At 44.1% G+C, this 20,000-nt stretch overlaps 1 protein-coding gene across 3 annotated transcripts in view; it reads left to right on the plus strand.

The window, feature by feature from the left end:
• igdcc3 (immunoglobulin superfamily, DCC subclass, member 3) overlaps window positions 1-20,000 on the plus strand; it is a 63,074-nt gene that overhangs the window by 30,101 nt on the left and 12,973 nt on the right. For 2 of the 3 annotated variants that reach the window (XR_014119554.1, XM_027008948.3), the window contains exons 3-7: window positions 5,146-5,290; window positions 6,178-6,308; window positions 7,115-7,252; window positions 12,663-12,821; window positions 15,773-15,938. Coding sequence is in view for 2 of the 3 variants with exons in the window: in XM_027008948.3 (XP_026864749.2) it covers window positions 5,146-5,290; window positions 6,178-6,308; window positions 7,115-7,252; window positions 12,663-12,821; window positions 15,773-15,938 (739 nt within the window). In the remaining variant the exon portion in view is untranslated. The remainder of the gene's footprint in view (window positions 1-5,145; window positions 5,291-6,177; window positions 6,309-7,114; window positions 7,253-12,662; window positions 12,822-15,772; window positions 15,939-20,000) is intronic. The other variant, XM_081706242.1, reaches the window with a different exon arrangement.

Genomic DNA, 20,000 nt, shown 5'->3' on the forward strand with positions numbered 1-20,000 from the left:
TGTGTGTTTGTGGGTCACCCTATAAAAGATGTGGGCTGTTCTCTCTGCACCATTCATGCCTGTCCTCTTGTCCTGTGAATCTGACACGACACCAGTCCCAGAACGTGTGTGTGTGTGTGTGTGTGTGTGTGTGTGTGTCTATATATATATATATAAATTAGGTGGGGGTGCGTATTCAACTCCCTTAATTACAACTACCTCCCTATCTAACACTGACTGGTCCTTAGATCTTTATTAAAAAAATCAGACTGAAAAAGCACTGCTTGTATATGTATTCAATTCTTTCAAACCACCCTTTGCTGCAATAAAAAGCAAAAAGCTGAACTTTCTGCCATTTTGTTATGTTTTTACCAGCCTGAATCAGGTTGTTTTGAATGTCTCCCTGTATTTTGTACTGTACATCTCCTTCAGTTTTAACAAGATTCTCAGTCCTTGCCGAGGAAGAGTCTTCCCACAGCATGATGCTGCCACTGTTGGGATGGTGTTTGCTTGCACCACACGTAGCATCCAGTCTCAGCCACTGAACTCTGTAGTTCCTTCAAAGTGATTGTTGGTCTCTCCATGGTTTCTTCTCTGTGGCTCCATTGCTCTGACGCTGAGTTTGGAGGAGCGGCCAGATTCAGGCGGTGCCTGGGTAGCATGATGCACCCCTCCTGGCACCCATTTCCTCACAGATAACAGTGCTCACTATGATGTCCAAACACTTGGATATCATTTTTAGCCATCTTCTAATTTGCCATCTCTGATCTGTGTAAACTTGGAGCATCCATAGGCCCGGGGTTGAATTCTCTTACATAAAACCAGTATAACTAGTTCAAAGTTCAAGTTCAAGTTCAAAGAGGTTTTATTGTCATTTCAGCTATATACAAGTACACAACTAAATGAATTTTGAGGGTTAATCATTTAAAATAAAACAGGACACAGCATATTTTATAAGGCTCTGCATCTGGGAGAAAAGGAGTGTGTGGCCAAGTGGAAAAACAGGTTTAAAAAAACAGCCAGACTTTGATCATAAGTGGTTTGAGACTGTTCTCTCGTCTTCTCCCTGAAACCTCATCTCTGCTTTCTGACTGCCAGCCACTTTGCCTTATGGGTAAAACAGCTAACCATTTTCTTGTATCTATACTTTTTACCCATGAGAAAGACAATCCCTAACACTCCTGATGTGTGTGTGTGTGTGTGTGTGTGTGTGTGTGTGTGTGTGTGTGTGTGTGTGTGGTTTAATAAAACCCCATGGCTACCACCGAGCCCACCACAGAACATGTCATTTTTGGTTCACTGCAGACAGCCTCTTGCATGCAGCAATCAGTTCGGTTTCTGTTCTGAAATGCTACGAACTGCTCAGGTCAGTGTAAATGGATGCTTTTGATCTCCTGGTCTTCTGGTCTCCTGGCCTACATCAAATGTGCATCAGATGAATGAAAAAACTCCTCCAGCTGTCTCGCTCCTCTTTCTCTCAAAAAGGGTGAAACTGGACCTTGATCATTCTTTTTTATTTATTTATTTTTTTTATAGCCAAGTGCTTCTGTTCTGATGGAAACACTGTGTAATACTTGGAAATTCTGAGCAACTTCTAAATAAACTTCCCCAGTGGCATTTCCATTTGTCACTGTAGCTTTAATAACTCTAACCAAAGTCTTGTCAAGTGACAGAATGAAAACCTGAAATAAACACAGCGAGAGAAAGAGTGCTGGGGGACGAACGGCGAGTGATAGAAAGTCATAGAGATACATGTTAGACATAAGAAAGAAAGGAGAGAGAGAGAGAGTGAACTGAAAAGAGACAGTCTTTAGTCAGTGACTCAGACATGTGAAAGTTCATTTTCCCTTTCCTGTGAGAATGCGCTTCCCTCCATCTCTTTCCTTCTCTCTCTCTCTTTCTCTCTGTCTTCATTTCCCTGGCCCTCTTCACCCCTCAGCCTTTGTCTCAGCATTTGCACAAACAAAACAGCCCATTAGTAAGGCAGAAAGCTCAACTCCCCCACCTTCTAGCCAAGGGCCCGGTGAAACACTGCTGAAGGATCTTAGCTTGAATAATCCAGACCAGCCGAAAGACAACATCTGAGGGAGGGGGGGGGGGGGGGGGGGTGAGCGAGAGAGAGAGAGAGAGAGTCCTGAGCTCTTGTTATGCTAAAAGGGTTCCGAACGGCCCGCTTGGCCCGAGTTAATTACGGCTGACATTTGAAAAAGGGCACTTGTGGCGTGGGCTGTGAAAGAGGCCTGGTCTTGTGCTAATTGAGTTTGTGTTGACGGCTCCGCCCCCATGTCACGTTCTCTCACCAAGAGACGGACCGAAAGCTGGGAACCCAACGATAGCGGGCTTTGGGCCGGAGGACAGTGTTTACTGGGACACGCCTGCATTTCCAGGAGATAACGTGCTGCTTAACCCAGCTGGCCCTCTTGCCTTGATTTGCTCAGTGTAGCTGTCATGCACTTTTGTTTTAGAGAATCACATGCAACTTGGGGAAGGATAAGGCGTCTTCTGTTTTGCTGAAGCATTATTTTCAAGTGGTTGAGTTGAGCCACATCAATCACACCAGACTTGCTTCCCAATTCTGCTGTGAAATCTGAAGCAAGCGTAGTTAGGAAGTTCTCTCGGGAACAAGCTCTGTCCTGTGAGGTGACTTTTATTGTTGTAGCTAAGGTTGAAGAAACCCCCTTGTGATTGAAGCAGGCCCAGCGGATTGAAGTAATCTGATGAGATCACTCAGATATTACAGACCAAGACTGTTGGCGCTATATAGTAGCATTTTGTAATCAATGAGGAATTTCAGTTGGTCATTTATAAGGCTGTAGGTTAGGTATCTGCTAATTTGAGACTTTTAGACATATAGCCAAGACTAAGAGTTGATTACTTTTAGCAAAGGTCAGATCATTTATAGTGGTTCTCAGAGTAAATTGCTGGGTATTTCATCAGTTGTGGCCTACAAGTAGATATGATGAGTGAAATGAAATCTGTCTGGGTGAGTCTTGGGGTAAAAGAAATCTGGCAAAAACACCGAAAGAATTCCACCGCTCTGTATGATGGAATTGGCTGCATTAGCAAGGAAGGTGATTGCCCAAGGCTACAAGCATACTCTAAATGATCCACATTGTATATGGAGGCATATAGGTACAGGTACTGTACAGTCGATAAGGCTTTACTTTCGTGCTGTTTGGTATACTTCCGGTTGTGTGACTGAGACGCACACTCCCATCTGATATTTCTCTCTGGGGCCACATAAGCATGGATATGATGAGGTGTGAAATGGACATCGGGGGTCAGATTTTTGTCTTCACACTGCCCAGAAAAATCAGATCTGCATTACCTATAAAATAATCTCAATTAATATGTAATAATCAGATTAGAACAGCGTAGGAACCGTATGAACATTGCAGGATGAACATTCTCTGTGTGGACACTGCTGTCATCTTTTCACCATGTTCGAATGCTCATACTGCCAAAGTTCCAAAGGATATCTGCCGTAGGCATCCCTCCACTACTGAAAGGCTCTTCATCGAGCAGCTTACTAATCTACATCATTCACATTGGCAGTGATGACATTGACAGACTAAATAAAGATATTTAGCACAAAGCATCTCGGAACATCCAGCAGGTTTGTGGTTGGACAGAAAGAGACTACGAATTGTTTCTCTGAGGACTTTAGAATATTTTCTGCAAAAGCTTTTAAGGTGATAACCAAGTGTAATGTTGGAAGTGAATTTTTCTTGTCAATGTCCCCACATTGAGAAGGAAGCAAAGAATTCTGGTCTTGCGCAGGTATTTTGCACATCACTATAAAAATCCATTTTAATTCATCAAGTTTAGCTTTAATTTGAAGAAGAAAAAAGATTTCTTTTCAGTTATTTAGGAATAGGTTCAAGTATATGCATAGTAATAATTAGCTACATGAAGACAATGTGTCTGTATTTGTGCATTTGAAAGAGAAATAGTGTCCATGTACACAGCTACATGTCTTTTAGTACAGGTGTGTGTGCGTGTGTGTGTGTGTGTGCGTGTGTGCACTTTAGAATGGGTGTGAGGGTGTGTTTGTCTGTGTGTGTGTGTGTTTGTTTGTCTGTGTGCGTGCGTGTGTGTGCGTGCGTGTGCGTGCGTGTGTGTGTGTGCACTTTAGAATGGGTGTGAGGATGTGTTTGTCTGTGTGTGTGTGTGTGTGTGTGTGTGTGTGTGCGTGTGTGCACTTTAGAATGGGTGTGAGGGTGTGTTTGTGTGTGTGTGTGTTGGGGGTGGGGGGAGTCAACACACGAGCCTGTTTCCCCTGTCTCATTGTCTTTTGTCCACCTGGTTCTCTGTAGTCCAGGTTGGTTAATCACCCACTGCTTTGGGGGTTAATTGGCTTCCATTCATTCAGTTCTAGACCAGGGTGTGTAAGTATATGAGCTTGTGTAACTGAGCAGGCCTGTTATTACTCTACCTCATTCATTCACACAGATATGATTGGCCTTTGGCACTGTTTTGTGCGTGTGTGTGTGTGTGTGTGTGTGTGTGTGTGTGTGTGTGTGTGTGTGTGTGTGTGTGTGTGTGTGTGTGTGTGTGTGCATGTGTATTGATTTGTGTGAATGTGTTGCCCTGTGCTTGTCAGTGTAAGCTATGATTGTGTGTCTGTGTTTTTATGTGCTTATGTGAGTCATTGCATGCAATATTAGAATTTCTCTGCCCACTCATACTATAGATTAGGACTGTGTGTACTGCCACTACAACTGGGATACTGGCAAGCAGGTATTGCAGTAGTATTGCAATGCCAATGTAACACAGGCAAAGAGGTGTTGCAGTCATCAGGCTCCTCTGTGAACATGCACACACACTCGCACACACACTCAGATGTCAGACACACACAGCACAAGCAAGCACACACACTGGATTTAAAAGACACACTCCGAGTCACAGAAAGATGACAATTTCATAGCTTGCTGGCAAGCCTGAGAGGGTCTTTGAGAAATTCTGCCTGGAATGTTTCAGGTCTTCAAAGACACACACACACGCACGCACACACTGATTTTGAGTCCCCTTCCTTATCTCAACCAAGAACCCGTGCTTCCTTTTTTGCATAGTGAAATCAACACTAATAGATGTATACTGAAAGTTCATAACTCCTCTCTCTTTCTGTCATACTCTCTCTCTCTCTCTCCATCTGTCTTGCTCCAGCGATGGCGGATTTCCATGTGCACCCGCGCTCTGTGCGGGCTGATCTGTCAGGGCTGGCACGCTTCCAGTGCCAGGTCCACGGCCTACCTGAGCCAGTCATCAGCTGGGAGAAAGACGGACGCCCCGTGGACACCAGCGACGAGAGGTAAACACGCACCCCCGTGCACAGATATGCGCCTACATGTGTACGCATGCGCACACACACACACACACACACACACACACACACACACACATTACTGTAAGGGGTAAAAGCTAACTCTCTACAAGCCTAACGGCCTCGGCACACTCACTGCAGAGGCAACACTGCTGACATTGGTGGCACAAAGCCTAAAGCGCCTTCACAAACTTAGAAGCCCACTTAATTTTGCCAGTTTCATTTTGCTTGTTGTGCACGTTCCACTGAGCACAAGCTTTGATGCGTAGTGTTTTTGTCTGCGGAGTTCGACCGGCAAGGACCCTGCACCATATGTGCTCTTGTTTGCTTTTTTTAAGTCACTTATGTCATAATGTCCACCAAAGCCGGGCGAAGAAGCATGCTGAGGCCTTAACACTTCACCGTGGTTGACCCCAGGCATACATAGTCATTAGCATATCTATTACCATGAGCTGATGCCTAACCCTTTAACCTCACTATACCCTTTGTTAAAGCAGTTACTGATCTGCTCTTAGAGAAGTGGTTTAAGGAGATATTTTTCATATGTATATTTCCATGTATACATTTACTGAGGTTTAATAAATTGACCTAGTAATGGGCCACAACTGAAACAGGTCTTTTATGCAGGTTATTTTATAGAGTTTTGGTATATTTCTTAGTACACGTCACTGGATTGTAAAACTGTCAAACTATCTATTTACCAAAATTTGCCAGAGCTGTAACTTAATCCTAAACCAATTACAATTTTTGCTCTCCTTGCTGTCTGGCTCTTGCAAGCCTCAGGAAAACACAATACACACATGCACACGCACACACATGCACACAAATTGTAATCCTGCATTGACCTTTGCTCCACACCTCTGCTCTCGGGGCAGGTATACTCTGTTGCCCACAGGTGTGCTGCAGATAACGGGTGTTCGGCCAGATGATGGCGGGGTGTTCTGCTGCGTCGCCCACAACAGCGCTGGAGTCAAACACAGTGCTGGAGCTCGGCTCACTGTTTCAGGTCTAGCCTTAAAACCGCACACACGCACACACGCACGCACACACACTCGCACGCACGCACGCACGCACACACGCACGCACGCACACACACACACACACACACGCACGCACGCACACACACACACAAACGCACGCACGCACGCACGCACGCACACACACACACACACACACACACAAACGCACGCACACGCACGCACGCACGCACGCACACACACACACAAAAAAAATAAAAAAATACTGTATATGCACACATTCAAACCCACACTCAACACACATATGCACATGAGCACACACGTACGTACACACACGTACAGATAAGTTTGCTAAATTCACTGACCTGTCACAGAGGTTTGAATATGTAAACCACACTTAGGTTCTACTTTTGCTTTTCTTGATTTTGGCCTGATTTTGTCATCACCTCTCTCTCATCCATTTATCTAACTCTACACTTTTCTCTTATTCTCTTTAATCCATTTCCTCTTTCATACTGTCCTTTTCTTTCTCTCTGTCCAGATGGCTTTAAGTGCATGACAGTGCAAAGTACAATATTGTCAAAGCATTGAAAATTAATATATAGCTTCTGCAAAACCAAAAATTACAGCAAAAGCACAATCACCACCTGTAAGAATAAAAAATAGTGATAATGTATATTCAAATCTAACTAGTTAATGTAAACATATTTAGCAAAGAAGACTATGAGTGTAGGTGTTGGTATGCATGTGTTTACTTACAAGAAGTAGGAATGGGGAGGTTCTCAATTTGAGTGTGCATCTCTCTCTCTCTCTCTCTCTCTCTCTCTCTCTCAAGGCTCCCAGTCTTCTGTTTACAAAGATCCCATGATCCTGGTTGGTCCAGAAAACCTCACCCTCACCGTGCACCAGACGGCCATCCTGGAGTGTGTGGCCACGGGCCACCCCCGTCCCATCGTGTCGTGGAGCCGCCTTGGTAATTGAAGCTCCAGTTCGCCTTTCTCATCCCTTAAGAGCTCAAATCCCTGAGCTGCCATGCGTAAAACATCTCAGGCTAATAATGTTGACCCAGAACCAATTTCTGCCTTTCATGTCTTAACAAACATGGTTACTAAGGGAAAGCTTTTCTAAATCACAAGGCTCAACTTAATTAACTGGTTAACTGACTGATTCACAAGCATCTGACTCTGGAGAGCAAACCCACCCTCATTACTGGCATAAAGTGAATAAGAAAGAGAGATGGTGTGCTATGAAGGCAGAATCTGCAATATGTACAGCCTGACCTCTCACCATGTCGAAATAAAAAATCTTTCCACACTCTCCCACTGTGATATGGACATTAGCTGTGAAAAATTTCACCCTTCTTGTTGAAAGCCCATGACTTTATGAAGGCTTTGGATTAAAGATGGTTTCAGATGATCTGCAGGGCTCTTTACCTGATATCAATCTTACTGACCTTCATAGAAATTAATGCAGAAAAAAGTGTCTGCCTTTAGCAGTGTTGTGCCATGATGAAGTGCTATCGTGTGTGTGTGTGGGTGTGGGTGTGTGTGTGTGTGTGTGTGTGTGTGTGTGTGTGTGTGTGTGTGTGTGTGTGTGGGTGTGTGGGTGTGTGTGTGTGTGTGAGAGAGTGTATGTATGTATCTGTGAGTGGTTTGTATGCAACTGAATGGCATTAACATGTGTGCACATGCCACAACAGGCAAATTATTTGCTATTCCTTTAAGACATTTAGGTTTAATCTGCATATTCATAAATTGCATGTGACATCACACTCTGTATTGTCAGAGTTGACCCTGATTGACAGATGAGGTCATATATGCTTAGGCTTTGACTTTTATTTCTCTTCAGAAGTGTTTCTCTCCTGATCATCATAGTAACTGAAGATTTCCTAAATGTGAATTAAATATATCACTAATGATATATCGTTTATAGTGAATGACATTTGTCAATTTACATATAATTTGATTATGCTTTGCCTTACTATATACTTTGTCTATCCTTACCACTTTCTACAGTAAAGGATTTTGATATCGGATTTTGATATTAGAAATCTGACCGTCTATCTTAGCTATTACGTGATCAGATTTATTTGTTCCAAATGTAAATTCCTGGTGCTCCCTGTAAGTGGTGATAATAATCAAACAGTGGATATTGCCTTGCAGAATATTGTTGGAATTAAGTGCTAACTAAATGGAATTGCATTTGGAGATATTGGATTACAGAGAGAGAGGGAGAGTGAGTGTGTGCATGGAGGGTTAGCTGTATAATGGATGCAATAACGGCGTGACAGGTCAGTGGTTACTGCCATACATGCTGTTTGTGTTTCCTCTTCTTTATCCAGATAGTCTGTGTATTTAGTTTTTTCATTGTTTGTAGACAAACCAAAATACTGCACAAAATACAGCCTGCAGCTTTTTTTTTTACACGCTCTCTCGCTCTCCATCTCTCTCTTTCTCTCTCTCTCTTTAGCTCTTTATGAATGTGTCTATCTTCTTATCTCTCAATATTAGTGTTGGTTATAATTTTATTTATTGTTTTTTCATTAATCATGAAAGGCTGCAGTTTCCACCAGGTAGGTGGAAAATGCATTATGCATGCCAGTCAAGCACATGAGACATTCTCACCAAACTGTTTAAATCCTAAAGGAAGCCTCTTATCTGATGCCAAGTCAGGCTGCCTGGCTGTTTCTAAATAAATCTCTATTGTACACAAGTTTGTAGGAAATATGGCATAATTGAGATTTGAGGTCCAACTTCCTTTCAGACCTCTTTGTCCCAAAAACATTTTGCTGTGTTACAGTGGCCATTGCACTGGCATTTCAAAGCTCCAATCTTAATAATAAACAGGATAAAAGGTTTGTTTTGAAAGTGACAGTGAATACATTTGGGCTCAAATGAGAATCAAAGAGCAGCAATGTTCTTTCAATCCCACTGATCTTTCACAGTTTATGTATTTATCCTGATGTGACCTCCAACATCTGACCTCCAGATTTTGTAGACCTTTGTGCGAACTTGTTTGTTGATGTGGGTGGTAAATTAAAATTTAAATGTAAGTCTTTTGAATGAAACCCTCAAAATATAGGATTCTGGCTCTTCCTTTTGTCCATAGCATGGTCATTTTCATCATGAGAAAGGATCCCATTCTCACCACGTTTTGCAACTGGAAAAGGGGATGGTTCTAACAAAAAAACGGACACCCCCCCCCCCCCCCCCCCCACACACACACACAAGAAAAAAACCCCAGATCTAAAATGCCTTTTTGGTGCCTACGGTCATATTTTAAACATGCAAGTCACTTTAGATAATAGGGTCTGGCCGATGATGTACATGTACACATCACTTTAAGTAATTGTCTTGGGTGTTTTTCTGTGGAAACTCAACCTGATCGGAATGATCTAGGCCAGGATGTGTGGGATCAAAGCCTGCTAGCCATCATTTCTGCCAATATTTTACAACCTGCATTTATCAATGTGTTACAGGAGTAGTTCCTGCAGTGCTGAGGGCACTTCACCTTTTACTTTAACAGACTTGAAACTGATGACATTATAGTCTACTCCTCTATTGGACATCATTCTAAGATCTCAAAAGTGCATGGATGAAATTTGTCAAAAATGTTAGCTATCAGAGAGGAATCCCCTCGAGGTGTGAATAACGTTTATCCAGAACTGCTTGGACATGCAAAGCGATGACACCCCTTGAACTTTGGCTAAAGAATGACTTCCTCCAGGTTTCTGCACTCCTCACTGGGTAGTGTGAGCAATTTGTAAGAGGAAAAGAAAGTTGAGGTTGAATAGCAGCTCCTGTAGTCCGACGATATCTAAATGGATTAGTTTATCCATCTTAAAATTCTGGATTTGTCTGCTTTTTATCTACTAAACCACCTGCTGGACCGTTGGAGATAGTGCTTGCCTCTCTCGCTACACCCATGACGCGTCGCCTGCAGTCGACTAAGAGTTTGCAGATGCCTCTTACTTCTGCTGTGTCTGGTGATGGTGTATTGAGAGTCTTACAGGCTGTGTGATCTTAAGTGCAGTCTCATCCTTACCTCTTCATCAAGACACTTTCTAGTGGATATTGGCGGGGGATATTTCAGGGGGTTTTGAGCTTTTTGTTGTTATTGTTATTTTGGTCTTACTCCTACATGAATTAGCAATCAAAGTGTAAAACGTGATGTAGTGAGGAGAGTTATGAAGCGTGTTATGGAGCTCTTCGCTATACTGTCATGTTTAGTGCAGACAGCCACACTGCCCTCACGTTTTAGCTTACTGTGTGTCTGCATTGATGTCAATGCAATATTTTTTGGTAAAATTATTCTCAGTGACAATCAAAACAGCCCAGTGTCCTGCATCCCTAGAAAACAATACAACGAGTAATGAGTTTAATGAGTTTCAGTGAAAACCTAAATAACGACGACTTGACCCAGCAACAAGGTCAGCTTGTTTCAGCTCTGACTTAGTGGAGCTGCAACTTCTGGATACTTTCTAAATCCGAACGATGCACTGTATAATCCACGGGGCTTAGAATAGGTTTTAGTACCATGTAACTTGACTTGGCAGATGTCAGCCTAGTCATTCTAAATTAAGCCCAGGCAATGTCCACCTGCCATCTTAATGCACAGCATAATAACAACATGGATATAGAATGGAGACAGAGTGGGGTGGGGGTTGGGTGGAGAGTTGGGCGGAGTCACTGTTGTGTGACAACAGGGGAAATGTTAATGCTTTTGTTAGTTTTTTTTTTTACTGTTATGTGCAGCACCGGGGTCGACATTTATAATTCATTTTCTGATGTAAAGTGCACAAAAGGAATGCTACAGACTTACTGGGGACCAGGAGCTAAGCCACATAAGCAGAGTAGTAAATCATGCAGCACACACACACACACACAAACAGAGGGACAGTGATACATGCGCGCACACACACACACACACACACACACAACCAGAGGGACAGTGATACACACACACACACACACACACAAACAGAGGGACAGTGATACATGCGCGCGCACACACATACATACACACACAGAACCAGAGGGACAGTGATATACACACACACACACACACACACACACACACACACACACACACACAGTGATACACACACACACGCACGCACGCACAAACAGAGGGACAGTGATACATGCGCGCACACACACAAACACATACACACACACACACACACACACACACACACACACACACAGAGTTCTGTTCAAACAGAGCTGGATCTGGATCTAGAATCACACACATGAGTGTGCACCCTTTGCATGATAGAACAGTTACACACACACACACACACACACACACACACACACACACGCCGTGATGCCATGGCAACGTAATTCTCCTGCGTCATGGGCATTTGTGTATAGCCTCCTGTGTGCTTGTTCACGCAGAGCCCCCCCCCCCCCCCCCACTCAGTCCAGTGCTTCTCACGATCGTGCACATGCAGCCTGGAAAATGGCACACGACTGCTGCTATGGGTACCCAAGCTTTAGATGAGCATGCTGGGAACTTTTTTCTCTTATTCTCTTCCCCCTTTGCTGTCTTTGTCATCTCTCTCTCTCTCTCTCTCTCTCTCTCTCTCTCTCTCTCTCTCTCTCTCTCTCTCTCTCTCTCTCTCTCTCTCTCTCCTTCTCTCTCTCTCTCTCTCTCTCTCTCTCTCCTTCTCTCTCTCTCTCTCTCTCTCTCTCTCTCTCTCTCTCTCTCTCCCTCTCTCTCATGCTTTTTTACTTCCCTCTCTAGGCCCTCCCCCCCCAGCCTCACTAAACCATATTCAAGGACAAAGCTCCAAAGCTATGAATGTTTTTGTTTGTTTCTCCTGAGAGTTATCTGGTCAGATATTAATCTTCTGCTTCCACCATTTCTCTAGCTGGTGCTGTTGTTTCCACCATGAAAATATTTCCTGTGCCATGATATGAATATAAGACATTTCACTCCTTATTACTCTTATTTAATCCAAAAACATCCAATAGCTTTGTGTCAACAACTGGTCAAAATATCAGTACTCGTTTTTGAATATTTTATTTATATAAATGTATAAAAAAAATCAGTCATATGTATATTATTTGAAGAACTAGAGAAATATTCATCCATTCAGTGTTGCACGTTTTGGTAGTTGGTCATCACGTAGTGCCTGCATTAATTCTGACGTTTATGTACTTGTCTCATATTTGTTGTTGTTGTTTTTATTGTTGTTGTTCTGAAATATTTGAACCATGTGGTCTAGGAACATGAGATAACTAACTCCTTATTATTGTCTCACGTTTCCTTTTGTTTGTTTGTTTGTTTTGGTTTCTACTTGCCCCTCTCTCCCCCTTCTGTGTGGTGGTCTGTTCCCTATCTTTCTCTTTTGCCCCTCCCCGGCACCTGCATGACAGACGGTCGCCCGATTGGAGTGGAGGGCATCCAGGTGGTGGGCACAGGGAACCTGATGATCTCCGATGTCCGGGTGCAGCACTCGGGCATCTATGTCTGCGCAGCCAACAAACCGGGTACCCGCCTGCGGAGAACTGCTCAGGGTCACCTGGTGGTACAGGGTGAGTCAGCCGTCCTGTCAGGTTTACCCGTCCTTTGGCTGTTGGCCAAGAATGGGGAAGTTTCACGCTGCCATACTGTTACCCGACAAACCTGCTTTTTGTATTTTTCTTGAGTTGACCAATCCCTCCCCATCATATTATGCCTCTGACCAATCAGATGCACCCCAGAGAGGTCCACACGTGCTTTCTCATCTTTTCTCTCTGTATTATTGTAGGATAGAAGCCTCTAGCCCTGCAGAATTCTCTCACTGACCAGATCTTTGCACCACCGTAGAGCCAATAGTAACACTATGGCCTAATCAATATTTCATTTAATCTTCGGGAACCATGCGGGACAGTGGCGGGGCTTCATTACAGAGCACCCAGATGAAAAGTCATGCTGTAATTGGGTGCCAATGCCTTTGATCCCCTCATTGATCACTGAAAGTACAAAGAAAAGCACTCTCTCCTCAGCGCGGACGATGGCCAGATGATGGTCAGACTCCTCTTGCTCTGGAACTGTAATTATGCAGACATCTAGCAGACCAAAGTTTGGTGGGGGTTTTCTTTCTTCTTTTTTTGTGTTTTGGTTGTGGGTGAACACCAGTGGAGGCTAACGGTCATCCATCGAACGATGCAGGCACGTGCCACGGGCTGCTCTGTTGGGGCGGGATGCCTGGGCGTGCAGTGTCGGGGCGATGGGTGTAGTGCAGCTTTGGCTGAGGATGGATGAGCTCTGTCACACTCCAGCTCCAGGCTCCACCCAAACCTCTGCGCGGACGCTGATTAGTGCGTTTAACAGGTCTTCATGCCGTTTCCTCATTATTTCTGTTTGTGGCTGCATTTTCTTTATTTCTCTCTGCTACCTCCTCCCAGGATGCTCTTTTGCGTGGCCCCTTTCTTCTGCGTCTCTCCCTTCTTGCCATCGTCTCACTCCCTCCTGCCCTGTCCAGCACTTGTCCTCCAGCGGAGCGGCCGAGAGCACACGTCTCCGCTGCGCACGCAGGAAGAGACGTTCACGGCCTTCCTCTTTTTTTCTTTTTTATACAACAGACCCCTCGGCATTAACTCGCCCTTAGGAGCCACAAGTGCAGTCTCAGCCCTCGCAAACTCTGCAACTTTGATTTTTGTGGCTGTCAGAGAATTTTACTGTCTAAAATGATTAAGCTTAGCTCACTATGGACGCCAGCATTGATGTGTCATATAATAAGGCTAAGGGGTAAAAAAGATATGGCAGTAATTGTAGCAAAGGAAATTGCAATATCAAGCATGTGGCTACTAATTGGACAGTAATCGCAAATTACCGGCTAAAACTAAATGCAACCTAATTAAGAAGTAATCGTGTCTCGGATTAAGTGTGACTCTCTGTCAGTTAGAGTTAATGGAACATGGCTGAAGAAAAGGGCAGTTCTACATCAGGACATTGGGGGTGGGCTTCACTCCAGAGGCCAAGCAAGGAAACTTCGAACCCCTTTCACATTAGTGTGAGGCCTCCCCTCCCAGACCTCAAATCTGCTTTGGTATCACTTAATATGTTTTGTCTTAATCGGTTTTAATTTGGCCAGATGTCCACGTGTGGATTCTGTCTTCTCTAGCTTTTAAATTTTTTTTTACGAAGTTAATGAAATGAAGGCTTAACCTGAGCTTAGTTCTTCTGTCGCTGTAATCGCAAAACTCTCTCTCTCTCTCTCTCTCTCTCTCTCTCTCTCTCTTTCCCTCTCTCTCTTTCTCTCTCTCTCTCTCCCTCTCTCTTTCTCTTTCTCTTCCTCTACCTCTCTCTCTCTCTCTCCCTCTCTCTCTCCCTCTCTCTCTTTCCCTCTCTCTCTTTCTCTCTCTCTCTCTCCCTCTCTCTTTCTCTTTCTCTTCCTCTACCTCTCTCTCTCTCTCTCCCTCTCTCTTTCTCTCCCTGTCTCTCTCTCTCTCCCTCTCTTTCTCTTCCTCTACCTCTCTCTCTCCCTTTCCCTCTCAATTCGATTCAAGGTTTCTTTATTGCCATAATAAATATTAATATTTGTATTGCCAAAGCTTTTCTGTAGATTTAAGAACATACAACTACATTGCAGTACAAAAGACCATTGTGGAACATAAAAGTACATTTGCATCTGTAAAATTAGAGTTTGGTTGATGTATTAATATTAACAGGTATGTAAGATTATAATAATGACACTTATAAAATCAAGAAAAATAAGAATAAGAAAAAGTGATAATAGTACATGAGCAGGAATGCATGCTTGTAGGTGTGTCTGTGGCATGGTGTGACCTCTCACTGTCCGTCAGATTGTGGCAAGCCTAAATGTGCTTTTCTGCTAGGGAATAGTGCTCTTTATATGATAGCCTAAGCTATTATGCAAGAACAATATAAGATTTAGAACATCAATAGAATACCATTAAAAACAAGCCATATGTACAAAATCACTGATATTTCATCACTCTGTATTATCTCTAGAACCCCCATGGATATATACACACCTACAAAAACACCTGCAGACACGTACATTTCGCACACACACAGATGCGCGTATACACCTACTGTATGTTTTTGAATGACTGTCCTTCAGGGTATTGCAATGCAACAAATTGCTGCAACAGCCCCTATGTCCATCAGTCAAAAAAAAAAATCCCATTCTTTGTAGGGATTCTGGGATTTGATTTGTAAATTTGTTACATTTACCTTATATTTTGAAAATTCTTTTAGTGAAAGAGGAGGTATGCCGTCTTCTCTGTCATTGGCCTTGCCATGGTGTTTTGCCCTTTCAGTGGTTAGACTGTGATCTGAGTCTAACCTGAATCTAACCTGAGTCTAAGATGAGTCTAACCTGAGTCTAAGCTGAGTCTAACCTTAGGTTAGGTTCTGTTTCTGCTTTGTATCTCTGATTGTGAAGACATATTCTGCCAGGGCAATTGTCTGATGGTTTCTTTCTCTGTCTGTCTGTATGTCTTTCTGTCAATCTGTCCATTTCTCCTCCTTCCAGCCCCAGCTGAGTTTGTTCAGCCTCCCCAGTCTATCGCACGTCCAGTAGGCACCACGGCCATCTTCACCTGCCTGGCCCAGGGGGAGCCCTCGCCCCAGCTCACCTGGCTGAAGAACGGTCAGATCCTGGAGCCTGGAGGCCACGTCAAGCTCAGGAACAACAACAGGTGAGTGTCTCCACCTTCCCATGCCTCACCTTCCCCAGGTGAGAGTCCTCACACATTGCCTTGACCTCACTGGTCTGTTATGCACCTGGATGTGGTCTCTTTTTGGAGTGGAAGGCAGTGGAATCCATTTGGTTGCAGTAAACTCAAACGTTGTGGTGCAGTTTGAAGATGCTGTATTTTTCAATTTCGGGTCTTCTTTCATCCAGCGCACCTGACCCAACACGTAATGGGCTTGCCCATTATGTGATGATTTGAATCAGGTGTGTTAGATTAGGGAAAAATGCATTAACTTGCAGTGTGGGCTCCCAAGGTCCAGGACTGAGAGCACTCACTGTAATGGCAGGAAAAGATCTTTGTGATCTTAATGTAGATCTGTTGATTGTGCTCATACTTGCTTTTCTGGAAATAAGTGACAACTCCTGTCTTTAGAGAAGCCATGGTTAGATTGCATGTGCAGCTGTTGGTGGGCTGGGTGTGAGGATTGGATTTAGCCGCACAGCTCTGTCTTTTCCCACCCTCGTGTGTTATTAGGTTATCTGGCTTTTGTTGGAAACCGAGTCTTGCTGACTCTTGGTATTGTGCTTCGTATTGCTTTGTTGACACCACACGGGAAATACGGTAACATGTTTTGTAAAGATCGCAGCAGGCATGCGGCGCTGTGTGCTGGTGATAGTCTCCGCTGCCCTCGTAGTGGGAGGCTTTCTGCTATTGTGTGCTGCCAGTCGCATGGTTGGGTTCTACGGCCCGGAGAGGCTGCCGTCACTGAAGGGCCCAACTGGGCCTTATTTGGGTCAGTGGAACAAAGGAATCTGGGAGCACGGGTGAACAACCACCCAGGCAGTTGCTGAGAGCAGCAGCATCCGCTGCTGAAAAGATTTAGTGCTAAAGACGGACACACACACACACACACACACACATATATACATGTGCACACTATGTGCAGGCAGGTGTAAGCTGACTGATAGCATAGGTCCTTTTAGACCTACATAAATCCCTCCATCCATCCATCAATCCATCCATCTGTTCATCCATCCGTCAATTCATCCTTCCATTCATGTATCCATCCATCCATCTATCCATCCATCTAACTGTCCATCCAGCTATCTGTTCATGGGATGCTGTCCACGGGACGCAGTATAAACACAGACACTCTGAAGCATCTTTCAGAATTGGCCTTCTGAAGAGTATTTGTTTAGAACAGAGTGCTGGAGTAAGTGTGAGTCAGTGGTACATGCTAAGGTGAAGCAGTGAGATTGGGGCCCCAGTTGGAGGCGGTGGGAGTGAGAGATTTCCGAGGCGAGGCAGTGATGCTGGGGAAGTAGCTGGGCTTGTCTAACACACAGCACACTGCTGCCCTGACAGTCTGTCGTGTATGTATGTGTACACGCTTGACAGGTTCAGTCATGTCATAAAATTAACCATGTGAAATTAGCTGTTTAGCTGTTAAATGGATGACTACAGAAAAGTTGTTATACCAGCAAATCTCAAACAAGTTCCTTAAAGCTCTGAATGTGGATGTTGAAAAAGTGTGGTGTTTTTCTGTGGACAGACGATATGATTTTTGGTGCTCTGGTCTTCGTGGTCACAGCGCTGCATACACGACGATCACGCAGGACGAGCAAGCGACAATCGAAATTTTAGAGCCTTTTAGACATCCTCGCGTGTGCACGGCTTATTTAAGGAGCATGCACACGCACACATGTACACACACATAAACACACACTCAAACAACAAATACACATTAGCACACGTGCCCAGAGAGTCATGGAACAGAAACGTGTGACTGTGTGTGTGTGTGTGTGTGTGTGTGTGTGTGTGTGTGAGTGAGAGATAATGGGGTAGAGGCCAAGTTTGGAGCTCAGTAGGGCAGACTGTGAAGGGAAAGGTCAGTGTTCTATATTCCTGTAGTAGCACACTCACACAACTGCGTTCACAAACTGCTTTGCGAATAACGGGGCTGTGAGATACCTTCCCTTCAGCTGGCATTTGAAAAACGCTTTGCTGAAAAATAATGCTTTCCATTTATTCTCCTTCATTTATGCCTACAGAGTAAAAAGTAAAAGTAAGATATAATCAGTAAGAAATCATTACCGTACACATTGAAAAGAAAGCTTGACTATGGTCTCTCTTTTAGAGCACTATCATTTACAAACAGAGAACCTTTTCAACTCAAACACCTACACTGTTGCTGTTACTGCTCCAGCAAGAAAAAAAGACCGGTAGGGGTGTTTAGGGGAGGAAGGGAGAGAGAGAGAGAAAGAGAGAAGGAAAGAGAGGGGGTGAGAGAACAAGAGTGCAAGAGAGAGGGAGGGAAAGAGAGAAAGAAACCACTTTACTCCTGCTTTTGAAACTTTCCTGGCTCTATTTTGTGCTTTATCAACTCCCCCTTGCAAAATGTGGTGACCTTGCTAGTGCCTTTGACCTCTGACATCTACAGCAATCAGTTATTTTGCTCCAAGCTTGTCCACCTGCCCCCCTCTCTCTTCCTCTCTCTCTCTCTCTCTCTCTCTCTCTCTCTCTGCCTCTCTTTCTCTCTGTGGAATTTCATAAGCTGCGAGCCAACAGTAGGCTTCCTGCAGGGAGAGTGCATGTGCATTTGAGAGAAGATCAGAGAACAGAAGTCCCTCTGTTCTTAAAGAGCTGGGCTCACTTTACTGCATCACCATGCAACTGCTAGTCACGGTAGCACCCCATGAACCCCCCCTCCAATACGCACGCAAGCACACACACACACACACACACACACACACACACACACAGCCTAGGTGACTGGTCAGGCTCTGCCTTAAGGTGTGTGTGTGTGTGTGTGTGTGTGTGTGTGTGTGTGTGTGTGTGTGTGTGTGTGTGTGTGTGTGTGCGCATGCATGCGCATGCATGTATGTGTGTGTGTGTGGGGGGGGGGGGGGGGGGGGTAAAATAGAAAGAGTTTTTCATCCCGTTAATTAAAGAGAATGAGTACAGAAATTAATTCCACTTGTCTCACAGCAGCTCAATATCCGGACAGTCAAAACCTCACCTCCCTCCTCAGACTTCTATAGTCAAAACCTCACCTCCCTCCTCAGACTTCTACAGACAAAACCTCATCCTCCTTCCTCCACAAACTGACCTCCTGCAGAACTCTCAAAGGACAAATTTTGCAAAATCAAACGGCTCACACCAGGGAGCATTTTGTGACAAAATTCTAGTTTAATTCAATAATTCAATTACTTAAATAATAATTCATGTTTAAACATTCTGTTTAGAGGAATGATCTCTGACCATTGAGCACCTAGTCATGGGGTTTTTTGATCTGGTGATGTAATGAAGAGGAAACACAGAAAAAAGAGGGAAACAGAGAAAAGCAGTAAGACAGATGCGAACAAGTTAAAATATGAAGTCGTCCTATAAGCTCACCTACTGTGAGAGCAGAGGAGAGAGAGGAGGAGAGTTTTTAGAGGCTGCTAGTGGGAAATGTATGGAATGAAACAATAGAGAGGTTTTAGATAAGCTCTCTCTCTCTCTCTCTCTCTCTCTCTCTCTCTCTCTCCCTATTCTCACATTTACAGCCCTGCTGTGTTATTCAGCATAAAGGAAATAGAGTCAGAAATATAAAAGGAAGGAGACAGACAGAGGGAGAGAAAGGGAGAGCTGCAGGAAACCAGTGGTGCTAATTTCCATATTTCCATATTCTGCACCTTTAACTGTTAAATGTTTTATTTTCTCATCTCCACAGGATTAAGAAAGAAAAAAAAAACCTAATTATGTATTCAGCCCTAATAATGCGCTCACACCCAGACATCAACCCCCCCCCCCCCCCACACACACACACACACAATAGAGTGGGGTGGTAGATGGGTGCGGGGTACTGATGCCGGGGCGTCTTTGGAAAACTCCCCAGTTTTACCTTTTGCACTTCACTAAACTGTTCTAACACACAGTCCACTGCACGGACAATTACCACAAAAAGATGCTTTTTGGCTGTAGAATGTTTTTCTGTGACAGGGCTGGGTTGTTTAATGCTGTGACTGTCTATTCCTTGCTGTGCCTTCCACGTACTCTCTCTGTTCCTCTGTGAGTCGTCCT

This window comes from Electrophorus electricus, chromosome 23 (genome assembly GCF_041902795.1).
Source record: "Electrophorus electricus isolate QZ-2024a chromosome 23, ASM4190279v1, whole genome shotgun sequence".
In the NCBI taxonomy this organism is placed as follows: Eukaryota; Metazoa; Chordata; class Actinopteri; order Gymnotiformes; family Gymnotidae; genus Electrophorus; species Electrophorus electricus.